General features: G+C 44.8%; 1 protein-coding gene across 4 annotated transcripts in view; it reads left to right on the top strand.

The window, feature by feature from the left end:
* The first annotated feature begins 3,358 nt into the window (after nucleotides 1-3,358).
* PROM1 (prominin 1) overlaps nucleotides 3,359-25,786 on the top strand; it is a 116,123-nt gene continuing 93,695 nt past the window's right edge. Inside the window, exons 1-2 of one of the 4 annotated variants that reach the window (XM_010358128.2) lie at nucleotides 3,359-3,426; nucleotides 9,609-10,044. In XM_010358128.2, the coding sequence (XP_010356430.2) occupies nucleotides 9,825-10,044 (220 nt within the window). In that variant the 5' untranslated portion in view covers nucleotides 3,359-3,426; nucleotides 9,609-9,824. Of the gene's footprint in view, nucleotides 3,427-3,658; nucleotides 4,169-9,608; nucleotides 10,045-25,786 lie in introns of those variants that run through there. The other 3 variants (XM_010358127.2, XM_030923242.1, XM_010358133.2) reach the window with 3 other exon arrangements.

Below are 25,786 nucleotides of genomic sequence, written 5' to 3' on the forward strand. Positions count from 1 at the left end.
TGTGCAGGGTGTGCTTTGTTAAACAAGTGCCTGAAGGCAGTATGCTTGTGGAAAGTCATCACCATTCTCTCTTTTTTTTTTTTTTTTTTTTGGTTGAGACAGAGTCTCGCTCTGTCGCCCAGGCTGGAGTGCAGTGGCCGGCTCTCAGCTCACTGCAAGCTCCGCCTCCCGGGTTTACGCCATTCTCCTGCCTCAGCCTCCCAAGTAGCTGGGACTACAGGCACCCGCCACCTCGCCCGGCTAGTTTTTTGTATTTTTTTAGTAGAGACGGGGTTTCACTGTGTTAGCCAGGATGGTCTTGATCTCCTGACCTCATGATCCGCCCATCTCGGCCTCCCAAAGTGCTGGGATTACAGGCTTGAGCCACCGCGCCCAGCCCACCATTCTCTTAATCTCAAGTACCCAGGGACACGTACACTGCCAAAGGTCGCAGGGACCTCTGCCTAGGAAAGCTAGGTATTGTCCAAGGTTTCTCTCCATGTGAAATATGGCCTCGTGGGAAGGGAAAGACCTGATCGTCCCCCAGCCTGACACCCGTGAAGGGTCTGTGCTGAGGACGACTAGTATAAGAGGAAAGAAGGCCTCTTAGCAGTTGAGATAGAGAAAAGCATCTGTCTCCTGCCCGTCCCTGGGCAATGGAACATCTTGGTGTAAAACGCAATTGTATGTTCTGTTTACTGAGATAGGAGAAAACCGCCTTAGGGTGAAAGGTGGGACTTGCTAGCGCAATGCTGCTCTTTATGCACTAAAGAGGTCTATGGAGACGTTTACATATGCATATCAAGGCACAGCACTTTTCCTGAAACTTATGTCACAGAGATCTTTATTCATATGTCTTACTACTGACCTTCTCCCTACGAAGATCCTATTATCCTGCCACTTCCCTTTTTCTAAGATGGTAAAGAAAATGATCAATAAATACTGAGGGAACTAAGAGACCGGTGCCGGCATAGGTCCTCTGTATGCTGAGCGCTGGTCCCCTGGGCCCACTTTTTCTTTTGTTTTTTTTTGAGACGGAGTCTAGCTCTGTCACCTGGGCTGGAGTGCAGTGGCCAGACTCAGCTCACTGCAAGCTCCGCCTCCCAGGTTTACGCCGTTCTCCCGCCTCAGCCTCCCATGTAGCTGGGACTACAGGTGCCCGCCACCTCGCCCAGCTAGTTTTTTGTATTTTTTAGTAGAGACGGGGTTTCACCGTGTTAGCCAGAATGGTCTCGATCTCCTGACCTCGTGATCCACCTGTCTCGGCCTCCCAAACTGCTGGGATTACAGGCTTGAGCCATCGCGCCCGGCCACACTTTTTCTTTTTCTATACTTTGTCTCTGTGTCTCATTTCTTTTCTCAAGTCTCTCATTCCACCTAACAAGAAATGCCCACAGGTGTGGAGGGGCAGGCCACCCCTTCACTTGTCTAAATGCTCCCTCCATGGGCAGGCATTGGCCGAGTTCAGCCTAGTTTTGCTTTCTGCTATGACAGGGCAGCACTGAGTTCAATTCAAAATCTCACAATCACTGCACTCTCCTTTTCCCAATCCACAAGGCTGCTGCTGCTGGGGAATGGAGGACTGGTGGCATTGGCAAATCAAAACTATCTTTCCTGGCTTCTTCAGTGCCTCTGTCAGTAATATGAAGTTAACACCAGGTATTATGGTTACTGACCTGATTTTTGGTTCTTATGAAGGTGCTTCTTGTGTGTGTAGATAGTTGTTAAATTGTGTTCCTGGCCGGGGTGGAGGAGGGGTAGTGGTCAAACCTTCTATTTGACCATCTTGCTTCTTCCCTCTCTACTGATACTACTGTTGCTGGTATTATTAGAAATGAAAATGAGTCCTGTGAGTTATAATTGTCTTCATTTTGCAGACCAGAAAACTGAGGCTCAGAGAAATATTAAGCAGCCAAAGTCACAGCGATTAAAAAAGGCAGGACCAAACTTTGACGGACATCAGGACCCACTCCTCTGAGAACTCACCTCTTTTGCTAGCTCCGGTCTAAGAGTGCTATCTAGGAGCAGGTTTATGGGGCCCCAGGAGATGTTCAACCAGAGGCTTCCGATCTGCAGGGGCTGCAGAGGGGACATCTGCCCTGACTAGAAGATTTGTTTTCCACCCATATTCGTTTGATCTCACATTGCTATAAAGAACTACCTGAGACTGGGTTTCAGAAGCTGTATAGTAGGCATGGCCAGAGAGGCTTCAGGAAACTTACAATTATGGTGGAAGGAGAAGGGAAAGCAAGCACATCTTCACATGGCAGCAGGAGAGACAGAACGAGCAAAGGGGAAGTGCCACACACTTTTAAACCATCAGATATCATGAGAACTCACTCACTATGATGAGAACAGCAAGGGGGAAAATCTGCCCCCATAATCCAATCGCCTCCCACTAGGTCCCTCTCCCAGTGAATTATAATTCAATATGAGATTTGGGTGGGGACACAGAAGCAAATCATCTAACCTTGCCATGTCTTAGTGTAATTTTTGGAAGTTTTCTGAACTAACATTTCTTGTCTAGAAATATACACACTCAAGATCAATCTAACTATTAAAAACAAAAAATGCTTATTTTCCAGTACCTGTTTTATGTTAGATTCTGGGGTAAATGAAAAAGATAGTGACTTAATGTTCCTGCCTATCATTCATTTGTAGTTTGTGCATCTATTCTTTCATCTATCTATCCATATCACAAACATGTATTAAACACCTACTGTATGCTAGACACTCTCCTGAAGGTGCTTTTCTTACCTAAGTCTTTTTTTTTTTTTTTTTTTTGCCTGCCAGAGAGTACGGTATTCTCAATTCAAGATAAGAAGTGGTGAATAAGTGAAGTGCAAATTGGTGAGGACAGTTAGACACGGAGTGATTACTTCTAACAGGTTTCCACCAGTCAGCTAAGTAGCAAGGTGAAGACTCCAAGGGTGAGCTGCAACTCACAGAGCAGGGAGACCAACAGGCAGTGAGAAAAGAAGGTGCAGTGGCTTCATGTCATAGCAGATGCCTGTGTGTACACATGGGAGTATGTATTGCTTTATGCCGTTTTTCAACTGCTTCAGTCACTAGCATTGGTACTGCTGCACACGAAGGATTCAATTTTTTTTCTTTTTTTTTTAGTTGCATTGGGATTAGGCAACAGAAGCCGCCAATTAGGCGGCTGGGATGAGAAAGGAGAGTTTTTAGGAGGGTAGCTGCATTCTAAGTAAGTGACTCTGTTGGGGTAAAAGGAGCGAGTGTTGCAAGAAGGGAGTGTGGGGGTTGAGCAGGCACCTCTACAGGAAATGGATGCTGTCCAGGTGCTGGTGGGCGCCCCGAGCAACGTGGCGAAGCAACTCAGCCGGTCCAATCAGACTGCGTCCAGGGCTCGGGTTTCGCGATCATTAAGTGGCTGAGGCAGATCTCCACGCGGCACCTGGCCCCGCGCTCAGCAATCCCGCAGCGGTGAGTATGTTTAAGGAATCCTTCCCATTACGGCGGCTCCATACCCAGGTCCCCGCCCGGGACAGAGGAAGCCGCAACAGGTCCCCCTGGGCACCGGGCCCTCTCTCCTGCCTCCAGCCACGTACGAGGGTCCGGCCGCTGCGCCGCCTGAGCCCCTCCCCGGCCGGCGGGCGGGCCCGGCTCTCCAAAAGCCGTCGCGGTGGTCCCCGAAGCCGGGTCATAAATAATTCACGAGCCAGGGCCTGGCTAGCTAAGGGAAGGGCGGCGGCAGTGGTGACTAGGGCGCGAGCAGGAGTGGGAACCGGGTGCACGGTGAGTAGCTGGGTCCTCATCCCGGAGCGAGAGAGGCATCTGCTGACCAGGCGCGGGGCTGAGCGCACTTCCACTGTACTGGGGGTATACAGTAAGGAGTGGACGGGTTCTCTCTGCTCCCCCCTTACCCTAGCCATCTGCGCCGCCGCCCTGGCTCCTCAGCAGGTGGTGCGGGCCCGGACAGCGGCTGGGGGCCAGAGGGACTGCGGGGAGCACGTGGTGGTCCCGGCGCCCAGCCAACCCAAACTTTTTCCGCTGAGTGGTGGCCCGCGCCGCCCCGCTTGGGTCTTCTTTCCATCCACTGGGGCTGGGGGCGGTGGTGGCGATAGCCGGAGGCTGTGGTTCCGGAGCGGGAGTCGGAGGTGGGTGTGCGAACCGGACCGGGGCCCCAGAGACTTCAGACTCGCTCTCCGGGAGAACAGCGACCGAGGTGAGATTTGCCAGGGTCTTGGGAACGAGTCTGCGGTAAAGGAAGCTCTAGGGATGGCCCCGGGGACGTGAAGCGCTGAGCTTCCCTGGCTGAGTGAGGAAAGGGGCCAACACTGTGCAGCAGACCACAGCCGGAGGAGGGATATGGGGGTGCAAAGCGAAGCCATCTCCCCGCGTCCGTGGGAGAACGCATGCACCCCTGGCTCAAAGCACCGTCCCAGCCTCCCACTCCACGGCCCTTCTGCATGCATGTGCGGGGACCCGCGGCTTATCGCTAGATGGAGAACTGGGGTGCTCAAGGCGCACCCTGCCAGAATGCGCCGACCGGACAACAAAGAGGAGCTTGGACAGACCAAGAGCTTCATGGCTGTAGAAAGTCGGAAGCTCTGGATCAGTTTCCCCGAGAGCCCGCGTCTGGAGAGGCAGGGAGTCAGATCGGAAGAAGGAACTAGCTCCGGAACCCCTTCTCTCTGGCAAGATCGCCCCCGATCGGTGCCCAACAGGGGCCGCGGCGGGGAACTGGCGCCGACGAGCTCGGAGCAGCCAAGTTACTCCGGCAACCCCCTCCCCTGCGCGGCTGCGAATTCCTGGAGTCTCGGCTTCCCGCGCCCGCCCCGCCGCTCATTCTTTTGTGTCCCGCAGCTCGCGAGAGGCTTCCGCCCAGAAAGGAGCTAGGCCGGGAGGGGGATTGGCCTGGAGGTGGTTTGGTGGTAAAGGGCGGGGAAGCAGTCGCCCCAAGCTTCCTTCTGCAACAGGTTGCTCCTGGAGCCCGCGAGGGCGACTGACCTTTCTGGAGAAAGGTTTGCTAGAGTTCCTGAGGGCGGCAGCTGTTCTTTGTTAAGAAAGCAAGTGCACGATCTTAGTTCTTGAGTGCCCCCCAAGACTCACGTGACACGAACAACCGCGGCGATATGTTGGGTTGAATCATAAGAAATTGTCGGTTTCTTGGATGGAAGATATGAATATCGTCAACCTCATATGATTCAACTTGTGTGATGTTACCCATTTTTCTTTTCTCACCGTCCTCTCTGTCCCGGTTATCCTAGGAGCCCCGGTGGAGTTGAGCTCAGAGTATTGATGCTAAGCAGAAGCAGACAGACCACAGATAGCCTTCCAGCTGCGTGCCAGGTGCTTTACCTATTAGATCGCTAGCCTGCCAACCCTATGCGAAATCCGCCTTTGACAGAGGAGCAGAAGAAGGGTTGGAGAATGCAAACAACTGTCATCTTGGCAGAGTTAGTAAGGGGGACCAGAGCCCCCTTACTGTTGCTGTTGTCTGTCTATTCAGCAGTGCCCTTTAGTTTATTCTTGTTTTTTTTTTTTAAATATGTTCCATAATTTTTTTCTAAACTTCCTTCTGATTTCTAAACTTTTCTAAACTTCTTTCTGATTTCTAAACTTCCTTCTGATTTTTTATGAGACAGTTTCTTTGTGTTTTAGTACAGTGAAGTAAACAAATGCATCAGAGGACAAGCTGAAAACTTTAAACCAAGTGTTGTTTTGTTGGTACTGTTTAAAATATAAAGGAAATAGGTTTTTTCAGGGAGCAAAGAGCTATTTCTGAGATTTGTTAAGGGTCAGGATACTTTGTTAAAACAGTAGAAGCTGAGTCTGGGGTAATTTTATCAGATAAAGGACTTCTTGGAAGGATGGACCCTGGGTGGCTTAGGGAAGTGGCAGGAAGGCTGGCTAGTCAGGCTTAGGAATCCAAGACATGCCACGGGACCCCTGATGCAGGGATGGCTGCGGCTGCCAGAACAAGACCCTGGATGTGGCTGCTGGCATTGCTGCCATCATTGCTGGAATGAGTTATAGACACTGTCCTGCTTCAGAGCGCGCAGGCCCAGGCGCAGAAGAAAGCTTCTGATTGGCCCAGCGTGGCTCAGCTCCGCCAGGACAGTTTGGGCACCTCAGCTGGCCTCACAATGCAAGGCAGGGCTGCCTCCCACCCAGCTCACAAAGGTGATCTCAGAAATTGGGTATCCCCCATGCCCCCGCCAAAAGCACCCCAGATGACAAAAATCCACTACAAAGATCTTTTTTAAAAAGAAAGATTCTGAGAAGTTCCATCAAACGAAGAAAAGAAATGAAGGTGATCGATCACCGTATTTGCTTTTTCATTATTTATTTATTTATTTGTTTGTTTATTTTTGAGACCGAGTCTCTGTCGCCCAGGCTGGAGTGCAGTGGCGTGATCTCGGGTCACTGCAACCTCTGCTTCCCGGATTCAAGTGATTCTCCTGCCTCAGCCTCCCAAGCAGTGTGTACCTCCCCTCCTGGCTATTTTGTGTGTGTGTATTTTTAGTAGAGACTGGGCTTCACCATGTTGGCCAGGATGGTCTGGATCTCCAGACCTCGTATCTGCCTGCCTCGGCCTCCCAAAATGCTGGGATTACAGGCTTAAGCCACCACACCCGGGCCATATTTGCTTTTATACAAGTATTGAAATGCAGTTCTCTGGACTCCAGGCTCAGAATCACCTAAGGTCGCCCAGACTGGAGTGCAGTGATATGATTACGGCTCACTGCAGGCTCAACCTCCTGGACTCAAGTAATCCTCCTGCCTCAGTCTCCCAAGTAGCTGGGACTGCAGTTGTGCACCTCTATGTTCGCTAAATAAAAAAAATTTTTTTTTTAATAGAGACAGGGCCTCTCTATGTTGCCCAGGCTGGTAGCAGTTCTTCATTGAGGACCATGCTCTGGGGATACAGAAATAAGCCAGGGACCTGCACAGCAGCTGGGAAAGATCAATTCAAAAGTATATGAAAAGGACATGTGGGGAGCTTTCACCTTACATCTGTTATTTTCCAATGTGTTTGGGAAGCCTGAAGTGTCCTTGGAAAGTGACATGAATTGACTAGGTGGGTACTCCAGGATCAGAGTACTCCAGGAACAGAACTGTTCTCAAACTTTGTTTGAAGGATCAGTCCCCGGGAGAGCTTGTTAAAAATGCAGATTAATGAGCTTCATCCCAGAAATTAGGTCCATTAATAGTCTGCATTTCAGCTAAACACTCCATTTTATCCTGAGACAGAGGCTGCTCTCAGTGGCTCTCGGACCTACTGGGATTTAGCAGGTAAATACTCAGAGCTTCTCTTTTTGGCACAACCTATTAAACCCGAGATGAAAAACTCTTCCTCTTTGACTTGACTTTAATCAGTTTCTAGTGTTTCATAGTTAGTGAGATTTTAATACTTTCTTAAAATGTACTTTAAAACTTCAGGGGGACCTACATTTTGGAACAAGATGTAAAGAAATCTGGAAGTGCAACTCCAGTTGCTGTCTATCTCAAATCATTGTCTCCCATCTTTGCTGCAGTGAGCAGTTGTGTTTCATTTCACTGGGAATATCCCTTCCCCTGCTTTGTCACTGAGGGAGTTGGAAAGCCTGTTTGTTCATAGTTCTTTCCTGGGCAGTTTCTCTCTGTCCTGGACTGAGGCTTGGTGGAATTACCAGAAAGTGGGCCTTCTCAGCATCTGAGCCTTTAATCCTTCCAGCTGCTGTGCTGGAGGCTTAGCTCTCTGCCTGTCCTTTAGCAGAAAAAAAAAACAAGATAAAATGTACATGTGGTGTGTTGTGCTTGCAGTAGGTGTTCAAAGGGCACCCTTTGGAAACACCGGGGTCGAGGTGTCTACTGTGGGTGTGATGGAGGGCGGAACCTGAAGCGTGGGGCACGAGGTTAGTACTGGCAGCCACTTGGGATCTCAGCAGCCCATGATTTGACAAAGGAAGAGTTTAGGGCCATTGTATTGGTAGCTCTGTGCAGGAGTAATTGGAGTGGGACAGGCCTTAGAAGATGAGGCAATGGAGGGATTATATATGAATTAACATCTTTGTTCAAATAGCTCATGAAATCCCATCTCTCGTCCAAAGCTTTCTTTGACTTGGAACATTGGTAGTGGGTCCTCTCGCCTCTTGTAAAGTATGTCACTTTCTTCATCATCCCCCTTCCGTTTCTTACAGTGTGGGTTTCAGAGCACCGTGTCCTTATCTTGAAAGTTAGTAAGTATGTATCTAGCTCACAAAATGACAGCAGCTTGCTCTTGCTCCAGAACCCTTAATATGGAGAGGAAGAGTGGCACATCCCGGATCCTTCCAGGTTCCATGCTGATTTGCCTAGTCTCATGAAACCGCACAAGGAAATAACATATTTTGGCTTCTACGCCAGCGCCTGCCCTGTAGCTCTGAAGCAGGCTATGTTTGGTTTCCACCCACCTACCTGGATTAGGCTGAAGGCCTTGCTAAAGCTTTGCAGCCTCCTCTCTGGGGCAGTTCTTGCTGCAGGCAGGTTACATGCATTGTTGACTCTGCTGCTGTTTCTTTCCCTGCCGGGGATGGCGCCATGAGTGAAACAAGCTGCTCAGCAGGCTCTTACCAAACACCGACTGTGTGCCATGCCCAGTGTTAAGGTCTGGGGATTGAAAGAAGAATAGGACAGGGTCCACCTTGGAGGCACTTTCAGTCCCATTTCCTTCCCAGATGCTGGAGCCACAGCTGCTTTTAGGATTCTTGTTGTGTTTCTCCCTCTCCCAAGGGATAGGTAGGAGTCTCCCTCTGCCCTGGCTTTCATCTCTGAGAACCTTGTTGTCCAGGTGGTTACTTGGGGTGAAGGTTTCCATCAGGATTAGTTAGTAAGCTTATTAGAAAGACAGGTTCCAGTGTCACACATGTGTCCAGACTCAAACAGTGTGGTCCCTAGCCTTGAGGCCATGCCCTTCAACTTTGGATTGGGGGTGAGGTGGAGAGGGGGATGTTTGAAATGAGATTAGTGAGTAAATAAGTAGAATATAAGGCAGAGTAAGATATATCTCCAGCAGCAAGGAGAACAACATACACTTGGAGAAGAAATAAGCATATAAGCATATACTGGATTACTGGGGCCCCAGTGGCTCTTACTAGAGCCTGAGGGGGGACACTGTAGAGACAGTGTCTTGACGTCATAGTTAGATCTTGGACTCTGAAGGCAAACTAGTGAGTTTGACTCTTGGCCGCATGGTTAATCACCTGTGACCTTGGGCAAGTCACCAGAACCCTCTCTGTGTCAGTTTCCTCATCTGCAGAATGGAATAATGCCTCAAACAAGGAGGACCTTGTTTCTATCTATGAAGCATAGATAGCAGTGCCTGAAAGATAGTAAGTGCTCACTAAATGTTAGTTTCCAAGATCCCAAGCCTTCTCTACAAAACCTAGTATTTCCCGAACACATAAAGGGTGTGTGTTCTGCGTCTGACCCTCCTGAGGAGGGACTTTCTCTGAGTCATGGCTTTGATGCCAGCGCCTGCCCTGTGGCTCTGGAGCAGTTTGTGTGCTTGGTGTCCACCCACCCATCCGGATTAGGCGCGAGGCCTCGCTCTAAAGCTTTGCAGCCTCCTCTCCGGGCAGCTCCAGGTGCAGGCAGGTTGCATGCATTGATGACTCTGCTGCTGTTTCTCTCCCTGCCAGGGATGGCGCCTTGAGTGAATGACCCCCTTGGAGAACATTCTTCTGGAGATGTCCCTCGCCTCAAGCCAGCCTCGGACAGAAAACTGAAGATTCAGCAGATCCAGTGCTTCCTGCTCCTCTTCTGCTCAGGAACACGCTCCTCTTCCCCAAGGCTTCCAGAACTTCTGAGGCAGGAGGCACCCAGTTCTACCTCATGTTTGCAGGATCTTGCTAGCTATGGCCCTTGTACTCGGCTCCCTGTTGCTGCTGGGGCTGTGCGGGAACTCTTTTTCAGGAGGGCAGCCTTCATCCACAGATGCTCCTAAGGCTTGGAATTATGAATTGCCTGCAACAAATTATGAGACCCAAGACTCCCATACAGCTGGACCCATTGGCATTCTCTTTGAACTAGTGCATATCTTTCTCTATGTGGTACAGCCGCGTGATTTCCCAGAAGGTAAGTGCTGATGGCAGGGAAAGATAGGATTTATCTCCAAACACACCTACAGTATTGTTTTTTAATGTCAATGCAATCAGTATATAATATATTCAGTATTTTAGTGATTGCTTTGCACGGAAGCAGAAAGCATTTAGACAGAAGTTAAGAAGACTTGTACTAGGTTAAATAGATTGTGAGGAATGTTATCATGAGAAATGGAAGCAAACGATGTTGCTATGTTGGTTTTCCACTTCTTCACCTTTTGTTTTGCTTTGTTTGGGTTAGAGCAATGAATTATTCTAAGGCACTTACCAAAGGTAAAAGTTAGAGTAAAGTTAGGGTAAAAATGCAAATTTTGTATCATCCAAGGAGAAACGAATAACTCTCTAGCATCTGATGGCCACCTCAATGCTTAAAAATTTAACTCTCTTCTGCCCACCACAATATGCAAATTTTGACATTGCTTAGGGTAAGGACAAACATGTTTACCTGACCAGCTGTTTTCTTCGGTTCTAAGAGCTTGGGTGTGCGGAAGAGGACTGGCACTTGCCAGAATTGTCATGCCATGGTGTCGTTATTCATCACACACAGTGCCGTTTGTCATTTTTGCCTTCTTAATGTTTGTTGTTTTCCATACTCTTCTGAATTCAGAGTATATGTTCATAGAAAAGGGATTATAAAAATAAAAAAGCCTGTGAGAAATATCTGCTAGTAGGGTTTGGCACCTAAATTTTTGATTGGCTTAACAGTGAGTCCATCCTAAGCCTGTTCTTTTAGCTACGAAGATTTGATTACAATCATTGATTACAGAATTTGCTGCAATCTTTCTTATCATTTTCCTTAGCTGGTCAGCTACTGTTTGTAAGAGTCCTACTGGTGTGTGTATGTGTCTGTGTGGGAGAGAGAGGGAGGAAGAGAGAGAGGAGGTATTCAGTGAATCTCCTCACTTGTTTATATTATGAGGAGTTTATAGATTTTCATTAAAATACATTTGTATTGATTTTTTAACACTTATTTGTCTTAAATTGGTCAATTAAAACAGCTTGAAGTATAGCTGTCAATTTTTGCTAATTTAAATTTCAGTTCACGAAACAAATCTCTTTGAATGGTTATTGTCATTGAAGAGAATCCTGAACAAATGCTACTTACTGTTTATGTTGCTGTTAAAATACTAACTTTGGAAATCCCAAAGACAGAAGTAGAAAATCAGCTGAGTTTATTTATTAACATTGGATACAAATTCACTCTTCTGAATAGATATTTCTTGGTTTATTTGGAGACTTAATATGTGTTACTGAATAAAATAACCTATTAACGTTTTTATTTAAAAAATATTTTAATTTTTGTGGGTACATAGTAGGTGTATCTATTCATGGGGTGCAAGAGGTATTTTGATACAGACATGCAATGTGTAATAATCACATCATATAAAATGGCATATCCATCCCCTCAAACATTTATTCTTTGTGTTACAAGCAATCCAATTACTCTTTTAGTTATTTCAAAATGTACAATTATATTATTATTGACTATAGTCATCCTGTTGTGCTCTCAGATACTAGGTCTTTTTCATTCTTTTAAACTATTTTCCTACTAGTGTTTTTAGTCTTTGCTTCTTGGTTTTGTTTTAATATAAAAGGCATAGAATTCAGTTGTTGAATATGAATTTACCATCATTTCCTCAAAAAGATTGGAAAGCTTCCCATGCCTCATTCTAAGGCATATCATGTAATTAGTTAATCCCATAATCTCTTTCCATATGTTGCTCTATTTTGGTCCCTTTAGATTTGATTGGAAGGTTTCCTCATACTTTTTTTTTTTTTTTTTTAAACAAGGAAAAGCAGTATATTTTAAGGTCTTCATTCTGGTGATCAAGTTAGAAGATACCTTTTAGCTTACACAACTTCCAATGCATTACAAGGTTTTGAACTGCAACAACATTGTTAGACCTAAGGAGGGAACTGAAGAATTGTAATCCTAATGTAATCTGAGGGTATTAGCCTAGTTTTTCTCTTGACCTTCATCAATACTTACTACCTTACAGAAGGAAATTCTCAAGTTTCAACAGCAGACCAGGGAAGACCAGCATTACCTCTTTGGGAGGAAAAATTATTAGGTTGCTTAAATAATATAATATTGAATTTATTGCAGTGTTGGTTTTCTTCCATCATCCCATTTGTTTGTATTCTTCCACCTAGTTACTACATTTCCTAGTAGTCTTAACGTACCCACTGGGTGCTTTACAATGTATTAGACACATATACGACAATCATGATTTTTCCATTTGGGGCCAGTGCATTTCACAAGCACCAAATCATAAACAGATGCCCTCATAATTGAAGATGCAAAAAACAAAACAGAGAAAGAGAGCGTGAGAGCATGTGCATGACTGATCCTTATATATTGTTTATTAGTTTAATACCTTAGTACATTAACCAAACACAAGACTTCAGGACCGGTCCTCTGTGGAGTAACGTCTTCATAGAAGCTATTCTCCCATAGATATATCCTTTCATTTAAAAGCGTGCAACTGCCCAATGGGCTCTTCATGCCTGCTGGCCAGATAGAGCCGATATATCAGTGCAGAGGAACTGCAGTGGAGAAAGAGTTTAATTCAAGCAGAGCCAGCTGAATGGGAGACTGGAGTTTTATTTTATTTTATTTTATTTTTGAGACAGAGTCTCGCTCTGTCGCCCAGGCTAGAGTGCAGTGGCGCGATCTCGGCTCACTGCAAACTCCACCTCCGGGGTTCACGCCATTCTCCTGCCTCAGCCTCCTGAGTAGCTGGGACTACAGGCGCCCGCCACCACGCCTGGCTCGTTTTTTGTATTTTTTTTAGTAGAGACGGGATTTCACCGTGTTAGCCAGGATGGTCTCGATCTCCTGACCTTGTGATCCACCCACCTCGGCCTCCCAAAGTGCTGGGATTACAGGCTTGAGCCACCGCGCCCGGCCTGGAGTTTTATTATTACTCAAATCAGTCTCTCCAAAAATTCAGGGATTAGGGTTTTTAAGTATAATTTGGTGAGTAGGGAATTAGAAAGTGGGGAGCTCTGATTGGTCAGATAGAAGATGAAATCATAGAGAATAGAAGCTGTCCTCTTGCGCTGTCAGTTCCTGGGTGGGGGCCACAAGACCAGAAGAGCCAGTTTATGTATCTGGGTGGCATCAGCTGAAGCCTCAAAACACAGGGTCTGCAAAGTACCTGCAAAGTATCTCAAGCACTGATTTTCGGCCTTACAACAGTGATGTTATCCCTAGGAGCAATTGGGAGGTTTAGAACTTTGTGACCTCTAGCTACACGACTCCCAAACCACAATTTCTAATCTTGTGGCTAATTTTTTAGTCCTGGAAGAACAGGATAGTCACCTGTCAAGAAGGGGTTTGTCTTGGGAAAGGTCTGTTATTGTCTTTGTTTCAAAGTTAAACTATAAACTAAGTTCCTCCCAAAGTTATTTGGGCCTATGCCCAGGAATGAACAAGGATAGGTTGGAGGTTAAAAGCAAGATGGAGTTGGTTAGGTCAGATCTCTTACACTGTAATAATTTTCTCAGTTATAATTTTTGCAAAGGTGGTGTCAAGAGTAGTGGTACTTTAACTGCAAAGTTCCAGTATAGGTCAAGGAATAGAAGAGATAGAGAAAGCCCTGGAGCCTGGGTTTCCTCTTTTCTTACCATCTGACTGGAAAGTTTTTCACTTTTGTATTCTGTGTCCAGTCAATTGGTTTTCCAAATTTTGCATTTGAAACTCTAAGAGAAACCCTTCTTGTATCCCCAGGAAGTAAGGCTTTATCTCAAGTCCCAGCTTAATAAACGTAAGATGGAAAGGTCTTATTCAGCTGAGATTTGAGACAAAGCCTTACTTCCTGGGCAGAAGACATTAGTTTAAATTAGACAAGGAACACAGGTAACCACCCCTGTGTTGACATGGCAGAACATATTCTAGAACCTGCTGTGGGTATTTCATAAATGCTTTCCCTGGCCTGAAGCTGCAAAAGGAATACTCTACCCATGGGGCTTAGGCTCATTAAGAGAGCTGTACCTTACCTTTGAGAAGAGTCTCTTGTTCATTCTTTCAAACCTGAAAAGATATTGGTGGCAGGGTGACCAGAGGAAGTTAGGGAAAGGGTGTTCCGGGTAGAGAGTAGGGCATGTCTAGGGTTTGTTGGAGACCGTGGTTCCAATGTGAGTGCCCTACTCCATTCAGTTTCTTGGAATAATACCATAGACTAGGTGGCTTAAACAACAGGCATTTATTTCTCAGAGTGCTGGAGGCCAGGATGTCTAAGATCACAGTGCTGGCAGATTTGCTGTCTAGGGAGGGCTCACTTCCTGGCTTGTAAACAGCCACCTTCTTGCTGTGTGCTCACATGCCCTTTCCTGGGTGCAGGCTCCTGGAGAGAGGGTGAAAAGAGATCTTCTTTTTCTCTAATCCCATCAGGCACTATTTCCATCATGAGGGTCTCACCCTTATGACCTAATCTAAACCTAATTACCTCTCCCAGAATCCCCACCTCCAAATACAGAAATGTTGGGGGACACAGACATTCGGGACATGACAGTGGGTGAAATAGGTGTTCATGGAATAAATTGACCAAAGTTAGGGAAAACCAGAGCTGGAGGACCTTGACCTCCAGGGAGTTTTAGAGAGAGAAGGAAGGTGAGGAAACCTTCCAGCACACATTTCATTAGTTGGACAAGCATTTATTGAAAGTCCCTGTGTTCTGGGGTTCACCTTGCTGGATGCTGTCTGTCAGGGTGTACGTGGAATTCAGCTTGGGGAAGAGGACCGAACAACAGCTGATTGGTTAGATCACAGGGAGGTGGAGGCTTTTGCAGTGGTCTGGAGGGAAGTGATAAGGAACTCAAAATGAAACAAAAGACAACAGGGGAAATGGACGCAGTGTCCATTTCATGTCCCAAGAACTTGGTTTAAATCCTAGCTCTTGCCCGTTAACTGCTGGATGATCTTAGCTAAGTTGTTTAACTTTCAGACCCCTTTTTGTGTTGGACATAAAGTGGATTAGAGTTACAATCAATTTGATGCCACGATTGTTGTAGGGAGGGGACTTAGGAATCAGAAGGTGTCTCCAGGAGGGATCATTGAACTGTCCTTGCTATTGTTCCCTCAGGAACATTCTGTATGGCGTTGCCTCGTATGAAACACTCCCTTGACTTTTGAGGATAAGTGGGCCTTGTTCCCTTGGCAAGCCTGACAGTAGTCTGGAAGCCAAGGTTTGGATGTGATGCTAGTTTACTGACTGGTCTTTGCTTCTCTGCAAAAATACCTACATCTGACAGGCACTTGCTTTTCTTGGTTTCTTTGTTCTTTTCTGCAGTTCTCAGTATCTGCTGCAAGACTTACTTTGCTAAGTGTTTGCTCATTTGATTCTTTTGTTAAACAAAATTGTGGGAAGTCTTTGTTCTAGTTGGCCCCAACAGACCGGTCCAAACCAAAACGGACTCAATCATGCTAACTGCAATGTAATCAAACTGAAACTTTAAGGAAGCAGAGAGATCACAAAACAGACCAAATTTTTTTTTAACTCTTGAAAACAGGAGATTGCGTCATAATAACAGAGTCCCATCTGCTCTAAAATCCACTAAAAAACAAGTAACCTGAAATAATTAGTCAGGTTTTTTTTTTTTATTTCTGTGTCCTTGTTTCCACCTTACAAAACCCACTGTTCTACTGTTTTCCAGTGGGATTTGAGATTAAATAAGTTTGTTAACCATGGTGACAGACTGACTTCAATGCCTAAAGTTTTGATCAGCCTCTCAAAATTGCCAAATTTACCAACCTCTCAATCTTGAGAGGTTGATCTAAAGGGGGGAAATTGTTAAAAAATTAAGTGTAGCCTAAAGCTGCCTCCTTACATATTTTAAGTTTGGCCTAAATGTTTCTCCATACATAGTAAACTGTGACCTAAACGCGTGTGTGAACAGACTTGTGTCCTACTCTTACAACAAGTAGCTGAGTCTTACCCAATGGCATTAGCTGTGTTTCAGCGAATTGCAGGTGGCCACTAGTTCAAATCCTGTTCAAATAAAGCAAACACCGAGCTGGAACCCATCTAGCTGCTCCTGTACCTCACTTCCATTTTCTGCACGTCAATTTCCTTTTTCTGTCCATAGATGTTATATGACCACGGGGCAGCCCCAGAGTCGTTCTGAGTGTATTCCGAGGTTCCGAGGGCTGCCTGATTCATGAATCATTCTTTGCTCAGTTAAACACTATTAAATTTAATTTGTCTGAAGTTCTTCTCTGAATACTTCCAATAACTTTGGAAGGTAGATGATGGTGGTAGGTGGTGGTATTATTTCTTACATTCCCTTCTACAGATTGGAAAACTAAGTCAGAAAGAGACTACATGTTCAAGGCACACACTAGCTTGTGGCACATTGAGAAACTCCCATCTCTAGGACTAGTTTTATCTCCTATAAAACACAGCTGCCTTGTGTGTATTTTTCTTTTATTTTACTATGATGCTTTTAAAATGACCATGGATTAGTATGGAAAATAGTAATTTTTGCACGTTAAAGATGTGCATTGTAAAATATTGTCTGGTGTGGATGATGAGGAGTGCCACTTCCAATTTTATGTGGCCGTGATGAACTTGGCATAAGTTCTGACCCAGATTTGAGCTATTCGAATGGAGCAAGCAAGGAAATACATCTCCTCTGTTGTCAGTTTCCTATAAATTCTCTAAAATTATTCTCTGCCCTGTTTTGTTTTGGTTTTTTGTTTTTTTTGGTTTTTTTTCGAGGCAGAGTCTCACTCTGTTGCCCATACTGGAATGTAGTGGCACGATCTCCGCTCACTGCAACCTCTGCCTCCCAGGTTCAAGTGATTCTCCTGCCTCAGCCTCCTGAGTAGCTGGGATTACAGGGAGGCGCCACCATACTTGGCTCATTTTTGTATTTTTAGTAGAGATGGAGTTTCGCCATGTTGGCTAGACTTGTCTCGAACTCCTAACCTCAGGTGATCCACGTGCCTTAGCCTCCCAAAGTGCTAGAATTACAGGCATGAGCCACCATGCCCGGCATTGGTATGTTTTTAAATTTAGATTTTAGGATGGTCGGCCTATTTGTAAAAACATTTTAGGTGACTCTGATTTGCTTCTGGGATTTGGTGTGTGTAGGAGTGGAGTTGGGTGAGTTGGTAGAAGTGGGGAAGGTGGGGAGTTAAGCCTTGTTTCCTTGGAGTTTGAGAGGCCATCAGGATGTTATAGTGAGTATAAGAGCTCTCTGCATTACAGGTAACAGAATCCTATTAGCTGTAAGGACAAAATTATAACAAATTTAGTTTAAAGATCTCAATTGGCTATATTTGCAATTCTGGAATTGGGCAACACTTTATTCCGCAAAATTGAACAGGTATTGCAGTGAGTCCAGCAGAGCCTAGCTTCATAGTCAGAAAAAGGGCTGAAGAAAGCAGAAACAAAGAACACAAAGTGAACTGGTCACCTCAAAGTTACTTTCCTTATAAGACGGGGACATGGAGACAGAGCAATAGAGAAATAACTGGTTATGTCAGGTGACTTCAGGTTAAGGATTGAAATGGAGAGAGCTTCATTATCATGCCAAGAGCAGCTGGCCTGTTTGGGAAATAGGCTGCTATCTTCTCTCCTGATTTCTTGGAAGGCCAGATAACAACTCAGTTTCCATTTGGTGACGTGGAACTTTAGCATGGGTGACTTCATTTTGATTTTTATTCTGCTCTGTTGGGGGCTAGTACAGGAGCTTAGTCCAAAACAGTGGCCTCCTATCGTTTTTATTTAACATGGCCAAGGTAACCAAAAACAGGGAGTTTCCCATCAGCACGCTGGGTTATCTCAGGGCACTCAGTGACATATGAGCCACCAGGGACCAGCCCTCACTCGGATTCTCTCTGCCTCCCATCTTGGCTTCTCTGCGCATCTACTCTGTGCCTCCTCCCCTACCCTCTCCCTCTGGCTTCCTGCACCACTGCAGTCCTCATGGTGGAGAACCAGCTTGTCAGAATCCTAGGTTTCAGACCAGTTTCTTAGAGAGTGGCTGGGAGTTCTTTCTTTTTCTATCCCAATTCTCAGTTCCCAGGGAGGGCTTCTGGCTCACCTGAACCAATCACAAACCATGGAGCCACTGAGTCACATGGCCGGGGTCATCTGTTTGAGCCTGGCTGCTATAGGCCCTCACTGCCACCATGGCCTCAGAGGCAGAAAGAAGCGGTACCCAGGAAAGGGGTGGCCGAGTGAATAGCCAGATTGACGTGTCTATGCCCATGTCCACGTAGAAGCAGAGTCCAACATCTGCATGTCCTAACTTAATTCAGACAAAGCCAGCATTGTCGCCTTTAGAACATGTGACTCATGCTGGCAATGGGCCTAGCCACAAATTAGGTCACAGAGGAAAGAACTGATATCCATTGATCCTTCCCCCTCCATGTCAGTCACTCTGCTGGGCAGCCTACAGCTGCCATCCTAACAGTCAGACTGGCAAGCACCACCGTGTACCCGCTTTCAGGGATTTCGGCGAGTCAACAGCACTAGGAGCTAGGTGCTATTATTATCTCGTTTTACAGAAAAGGAAGTCAAGGCTCAGAGGATCAAATAACTTGCTCCGGGTCCTGCCACTGGTCAGTGGCAGAGGCAGGGTTTGAATCCAGGCAGGCTTCAGAGGCAAGTCATAATTGCCACTTTTCTTTTGCTGATGAGGAAAGTGAGACTCAGAGGTTAAGGAGTGTTTAGGGTCACACACCCTGATGGCTAAGAGGCCCAGCCAGGGTTAGACCCGGGGCCCTGTGCCTCCCAAGTGCAGTGTCTTCCCTCCGTGCTGAACCCTGTTGCCTCTATGGAGGAGGAGATCTGTTGTACAGATTTCATTTGACATCCCCAGTGACCTGTGAGAGGGTGGGTTTGAGTGGGAGGTGACGTGTCTGCAGATTATAATAGATTATAATAGAAACAATCCTAATCTTCCTTGTTGTGTCTTCAGTCTCATAGGGCAGTCTTTTGTAACCAAACTGAAAAACTCATCCTGTAGACTTTTAGCCTATTACCCAGCCTACAAAGTCTCTCTGAAATGGGGTCCTATCTTGCCCTACATAAATAATCGAGGCAGGCTGTGCACAGCTGGGAAATGTCCGGCGAAAGACACCAGAAGAAAAGCTTCCTGCTCTGCTGATCTTCAGCGAGGACATCCTTTCAGGAGGCCTTCAATACAGGCAGGAAAGGGGAGATTAAGTATGAATGTAAATACAGACAGGCCGCCCAGCAGCTGCTGCATGAAGCTACCATGGTATTAAATAGCATCTGTCCACTGGGCTGGAGCAGAAATGAAGTCTTGAGATTTGCCTTTAGAGAAGTGGCGGGAAAGTGTGGTCTGCAGGGTGGTGCCAGATCAGAGCCTAGAGCAGGATGACTTTTGCAGGAGAGATGGCACAGATGGCCTGTGCCTGGGATCAAGATTCAGAAAGGAGTCCATACTCAGTGGCCCTGGAGTCACTGCCTGGATTTGAATCCCAACTCTGACATCCACTAGCTCTGCGTTGCACAAGTTACTTAATAATCTCTATTCGTTAGTTTTCCCTCTCTAAAGTGGAAATGGTAATAATAGTACCTGCTTTTCAGGTCATTTTAATATTTGTTTAGGTAAATTATATTTATAAAGCATTTAGAATAGTGCCTGGTAGATACTAAGTGTTATATATGTGTTTGTCAAACAAAATATGAATATACAAAATCCATGTTTATTAAAAGCTTTGAAATTAATCTCGGGTCTTGGTGATGACATGGACAAAAAAAGAAGTATTTATTTGACCTTCACTTTATTGATTTCCTAGGGCAACTATAACACATGATCACAAACCAGGTAGCTTAAAATGGCAGAAGTGTGTTCTTTAGTGGTTCTGTAGGCAGGAAGTCTAAAATCTAGGTGTGGGCAGGGCCATGCTCCTTCTGAAGGCTCTAGGGAACAATCTTCCTTCCCTCTTCTAGCTTCTGATGGCTCCAGGTGTTCCTTGGCCTGACCAGGATCACTCTCATCTCTGCCTGTCTTCACAGGGCCATCTCTGAGTCTCTTCCTTTCTAAGGACACCTGGCACTGGATTTAGGGCCTACCCCAAGTCCAGGATGATCTCATCTCAAGATACTTAATTATTTCTGCAAAGACCCTTTATCCAGGTAAAGTTACTTTCACAGGTCTTGGGGTTAGGACTTGGATCCATCATTTTGGGGAACACCATTCAGCCTGTTACTCCTGCTATATTCTTACTTAGTTTTCCAAGTAACCTTGTGCTGCTCAGAGATATTAAGCAATGCACCCAAGATCATATTTCTTGAAAAAGATGGGACCAGATTGAAACCTGACTGTCTGATTCCAAGTGCTTATTTCACTTCCGCAGAGGTGTAGCAAGGATCTACTGGGCACCAAGCCTGACGCTGTTTGGCAGATGGTGTTGACTGGGTTCCCTTGCTCTCAAAAAGCTGACATTCAACTGAGGAGACCTCCACCTCCACAGTCAGCTGTGACACAGGGCAGGCTGGTCCGGCTTACTATGAGTTATGAATAGTGTTCACAGCTGTCTAGAGGAGGGGTTGGTCTTGGTGGGGGCAATCAGAGAAGGCTTCCTGGAGGAAGTAGCATTCAAACTAAGCTGTGAGTGTATGGAAGAGTTCAAGACACAGAAAACATTCCAGGCAGAGGGAACTGAGGCCTGAATGATGCAAGTTGAGATGGGCTCATAGGACATGGCCTGGGGAGCAGTGAGGCTGGTTCCCTGCATGTCTGGAAGGTTGTGAGAACATGGGCTGGAGAGTAGCTTGGAGGCATATGACTTGCAGGCTCTGGAATGTCATGCCATCAGGGTGCTGCAGACAGTAGAGACTGAGCATCACTCAGAAGAAAACCCCTAACCTTGGCCAAAGTGACATGAAGGAGGCCATGGGGAGCGTGCATTGGCCCCTGAGTTTGTTTCTGGAAATTCTTGTGTGTATTTGGACACTAGTGGCTTAGCTCAGTCCTATTCAAAGTGTGGCCTTTGGGGCCAACAGCATCAGCATCACCAGGGAGCTTTTTAGAAATGCAGATTCTTGGGCCCCATCCCACGCTTAACTAAATCAAAAACTTTTTTTTTTTTTTTTTTTTGAGACGGAGTTTCTCTCTTGTTGCCCAGGCTGGAGTGCAATGGTGTAGTCTCGGCTCACTGCAACCTCCACCTCCCGGGTTCAAGTGATTCTCTTGCCTCAGCCTCCCGAGTAGCAGGGATTACAGGCACCCGCCACCATGCCTGAATAATTTTTGTATTTTTAGTAGAGACGGGGTTTCACCATGTTGGCCAGGCTGGTCTCGAACTCGTGACCTCAGGTGATTCACCCACCTCGACCTCCCAAAGTGCTAATTTTCTATTTTTTTAATTTAAAAATATTAATGTTAAAGTATAATATGCATACAGAAAAAGTATGTGTAAGCTTACAACTTGATGACTTTTCACAAATCACATCCATATAACTAGTAACTAGTACTCAGATTGTGAAAAAGAACCATTCCACGGAAGAACTGCCTCCTGTTACCTGGTCACTGTCTCCTGTCTCCTCCCAAGAGTAACGCCCGCCTAACTTTCAGCAATATAGATTAATTATTCCTTGTGGAATCACACAATATATACTCTTTGGTTTCTGGCTTCTTGTGCTCAACATTTTGTGAAATTTATCCATATTGTTATGTGTAGTTGTATATCTTCATTCTCATTGTTGTATACTATTCTGTTATGTGAAGATACCATTGTTTGTTGATCCCCTTACTGCACTGGCATTTGAGAGGTTTTTGGTTGGGGCCATTATGCTTAGTCCTGCTATGAAGATTTTTCCTATGTGTTTTAGTGACTCTATGTACACATTTCTGCTGGGCATATTTCTAGGAATGAATTGCTGCACGATGGGGTATGCATTTTTTTCATCTCTAGTAACACCAGCAAAAAGTTTTCCCGAGTGCATATGCCAAGCAAATTTTTAAAAAACATTATTGTGGAGAATTTCAAATATGTATAAAAGGAGGAGGAGAGTCTGATGAGCCCCTATTTATCCATCACTCAGCTCCAAAAACTTTCAACTCATTACCAGTCTTACTCTGGTTCTACCTCTATTCACTCCTCCTACCCCCTTCTTTTACTTTGAAGCAAATCTCAGTTGTTGTGTCATTTCATCTGTAAGTATTTCAGTATGCGTCTCCAAAACTGAGAACAATACCATTATCATGCTGTGGAAGTTAAGAGTATATCTTCATTCTAATCAAGCATTCAGGAAATGTTCAGTTTTATTGATTTTCTCATAGATGCATTTTTAAGTTTTTTTGTTTGAATCAGGATACAAATAATGTCCACACATTGCAATTGGTTGATATATCTCCTTACATCTATTTATTCTTATTATTATTGAGATGGAGTCTCACTCTGTCACCCAGGCTGGGGTGCAATGGCGAGATCTGGACTCAAGGCAACCTCTGCCTTCCAGGTTCAAGCAATTCTCCTGCTTCAGCCTCCCAAGTAGCTGGGACTACAGGCATATGCCACTATGACTGGCTAAATTTTGTATTTTTGGTAGAAGCAGGGTTTCACCATGTTGGCCAGGCTGGTCTTGAACTCCTGACCTCAGGTGATCCCCTGCCTTGGCCTCCCAGAGTGCGGGGATTACAGGCGTGAGCCACTGCACCTAGTCTCCTTCATCTATTTTTGATTTATAAGGCGCCCCTTTATGTCTTTTTCCCTCTTGCAATTTATTTGTTGAAGAACCAAGTTGCTTTTCCTACTGTCTTTCCCTTAGGCTGCATTTCACCAGTTGCATCTTTATGGTGTTCTTTATCATGTTCCTCTGTCTTCTGTACTTCCTGTAAACTAGTACTTATAGAGATCAGATTCAGGTTCATTTTGGGGGAAAAACACCTCTATAGATAGTGTCGTACATTTACATCAGGAGATGAATAATTTCTGGTTGTATCTTTTGTGATGTTGGCAGCAATGATGATCACTGTCTAGATTTATTCATTCATAATGGGCCCAATTCTCTCAAAATCATTCACAAACATGCTTTCAAATATATTGCAACTTTTGGGGGAAGGGGGGGATACTTTGCATATTTTGTAACTTAAACTTTTTACTTAACATTATATCATGGGCATCTTTCCATGTCTGTTCCTAATAGGGTGTTGCCTAAATTAAGAAAGTTTTCTAAGCAAAGAACTTAAAACATTCACCAATCTTTTGATGTAGAGCCAAAGTTTAAAATTTGTTTTTATTAGGAGTGAATTGTTAGAAGTTTCAAATTTAATGTTTCTGAAATCATACTCAAAATGCATCCTTTCTAATTTGTGGTTTCTTTGTTTTGGTTTCTTTGAAGTATAGCAAAAACTAAAACACTTAGAGTTCAGAGTTCTAGATTTTTAGTTTGTTGTTTTTCTCCCCAGACTTCTAAAATTTACTCACATGTAATTTCATTCAAATGACTGACCTTTAATAAGTCTTTATAGAACATTTGACTTAGGTTTTTAATGCTCCTTCTCTTTATGTTCATGCTTCTTTAGTTTGTGTAGTATTTATTTATTATTCATTAACAATTGTGCTTATTATACAGAAAGGGGCCTGGGGCAAACCCAATGTTACGGGTTGAATTGTGTCTACCGAAAATTATGTGGAAGTCCTAACCCGAAGTACCTCAGGGTGTGACCTAATTTGGAAACAGGGTTGTTGCAGATGAAATTAGTTACTTTTAGGTCATACTGGGGTAGGCTGGGTCCTTAATCCAATATGACTGGTGTCTTTTTAAAAGGAAAATTTGTAAACACACACACACACACACAGGGAGAATGCCAAGGGATGGTCACACTGCTACAACTCAAGGAACCACCAGAACCCAGGAGAGATCTCTAACAGATCCTTCTTTAGAGCCTTCAGAGGGACCATGGCCCTACTGACACCTCGATCTTGGATTTCTAGCCTCCAGAACTGTGAGACAATACATTGCCACTCCGTTGTGGTACTTTGTTACAACAGCACCAGAAAACTAATTCACCTTGTAAGTAGATACATGAGCTGTTATTTGCAGAAGTCCAAGAGCACCCGACAGAGTGGTCACCTCGTGGGGAGGGACAGAGCACAGCCACGTGTTCTGAGGGATGGAACCAATGTCTACGTCATCTGGTTAGCCGAGAAAGTGGGCTTTAGTTCCTGGTGTCTCTATTCTACATATTTTATTCTCTATACATACATTTGAATCACTTTATCTATTTAATCATGAAGATTCAACTCTATGTGCTGAGAAGGAAAAAGAGATATTGCTTAAATAGTACACATGATTCTTCCTACTGTTCTACAGCTAGATCCCATAGTATTCAGCTGAAGAAGCCCTTACTCTCAGGGTTGACATTCTGTTGTTTCTCTATAGTCAGCTGGTCATGCATCTCTCCTTTCTTAAAATCCTAATGATTCATTTTATACAAGTCTCTGGGTGAGTTCCAGTGGGTGGTTCCACTTTTCCTGCAGAATTCGAAGTGCCTGGATTTTGCGATGGCTATTTCTATTTCAGACACTTAACAATTTGTTTCCAAGATAACTGCTTGTTACTTCTGTGGACAAATTCAAGTTTACAATATTTTAGCCAACAGGGGTCCCCAGCTTAATAACTACTTAACAATAATTAAATATCTGCAAAGAGCTCAGGGGCAAGGGACAACTGTGATGTGAGGAACACTTGGTGTGATGCAGACCAAAGGTGACAAGGGCTCCTAGGAACACCCAAAATGAGAAGTCATAGTGTTGAATTAAATCTGAATCATCGAATGGGCTCAATTATATATGTTGCTTTCGTGTTCAATATTTGCTAAAATAATTTCAAACTAAGTTTATTCTAAATTTAAAAACAATGTATGTGTATGTTGGGGAAAATGCAAATATCACTTAAAGGATGAAACAGGAAAAGTAAAATAACCCCACTTCACTCTCCAGAAGTAATTGGTGATCACCAAGTTTTGTATGCAACCATTCATTCATTCATTCATTCGATGCTTATTGAGTGCCAGGCTCTGCTTTAGGCTCTGGGAAATAAACATCCACAAAATGTTTCAGACACACACGCACACACACACATTTTTTTTTTAAAAAGAAATTATTTGAGAGCTCAAAAGTTTAAGACCAGCTAGGCAACATGGTGAAACCCCATCTCTACAAAAAAATGCAAAAATTAGCCGGGCTTGGTAGCATGCATGTGTAGCCCAGCTACTTGGGAGGCTGAAGTGGGAGGATTGCTTGAGCCCGGGAGATAGGCAAAGGTTGCAGTGAGCCGAGATTGCACCGCTGCACTCTGGCCTGGGCAACAGAGTGAGACCCTGTCCCAAAGGAAAAACAAAAAAGAAAGGAATTATTTGACATGCTCTTCTGCCCCTTGCTTTTAAAACTTAATATATCTGGTAGATAATTCTAGTCATGCAATTCTCTTTAATTTGGAAAAAAACTGCAGGGATAACCTATTTATATGACTGAAAATTCAAAAGTACGAAAGGATATGCAGTGTGAAGCTTCGGTCCCATTCCTGATTCTCAGCCACCTGCCTCTCTTTTTAGGCAACCACTGTTATCAGTGTTTGTGTGTGTCTGTGTCTTTTCAGACCTATTTTATGCATGTAGAAGCCAACATGTGTATATGGTCTTGTGTCCATCAGTGAAAAAATATTGTATATATTATTTGGCACCTTGCTTTCTTTTTAAACATACAGCTTGGTTATTATTTTATA

Source organism: Rhinopithecus roxellana, chromosome 2 (genome assembly GCF_007565055.1).
Source record: "Rhinopithecus roxellana isolate Shanxi Qingling chromosome 2, ASM756505v1, whole genome shotgun sequence".
NCBI classification, from domain to species: domain Eukaryota; kingdom Metazoa; phylum Chordata; class Mammalia; order Primates; family Cercopithecidae; genus Rhinopithecus; species Rhinopithecus roxellana.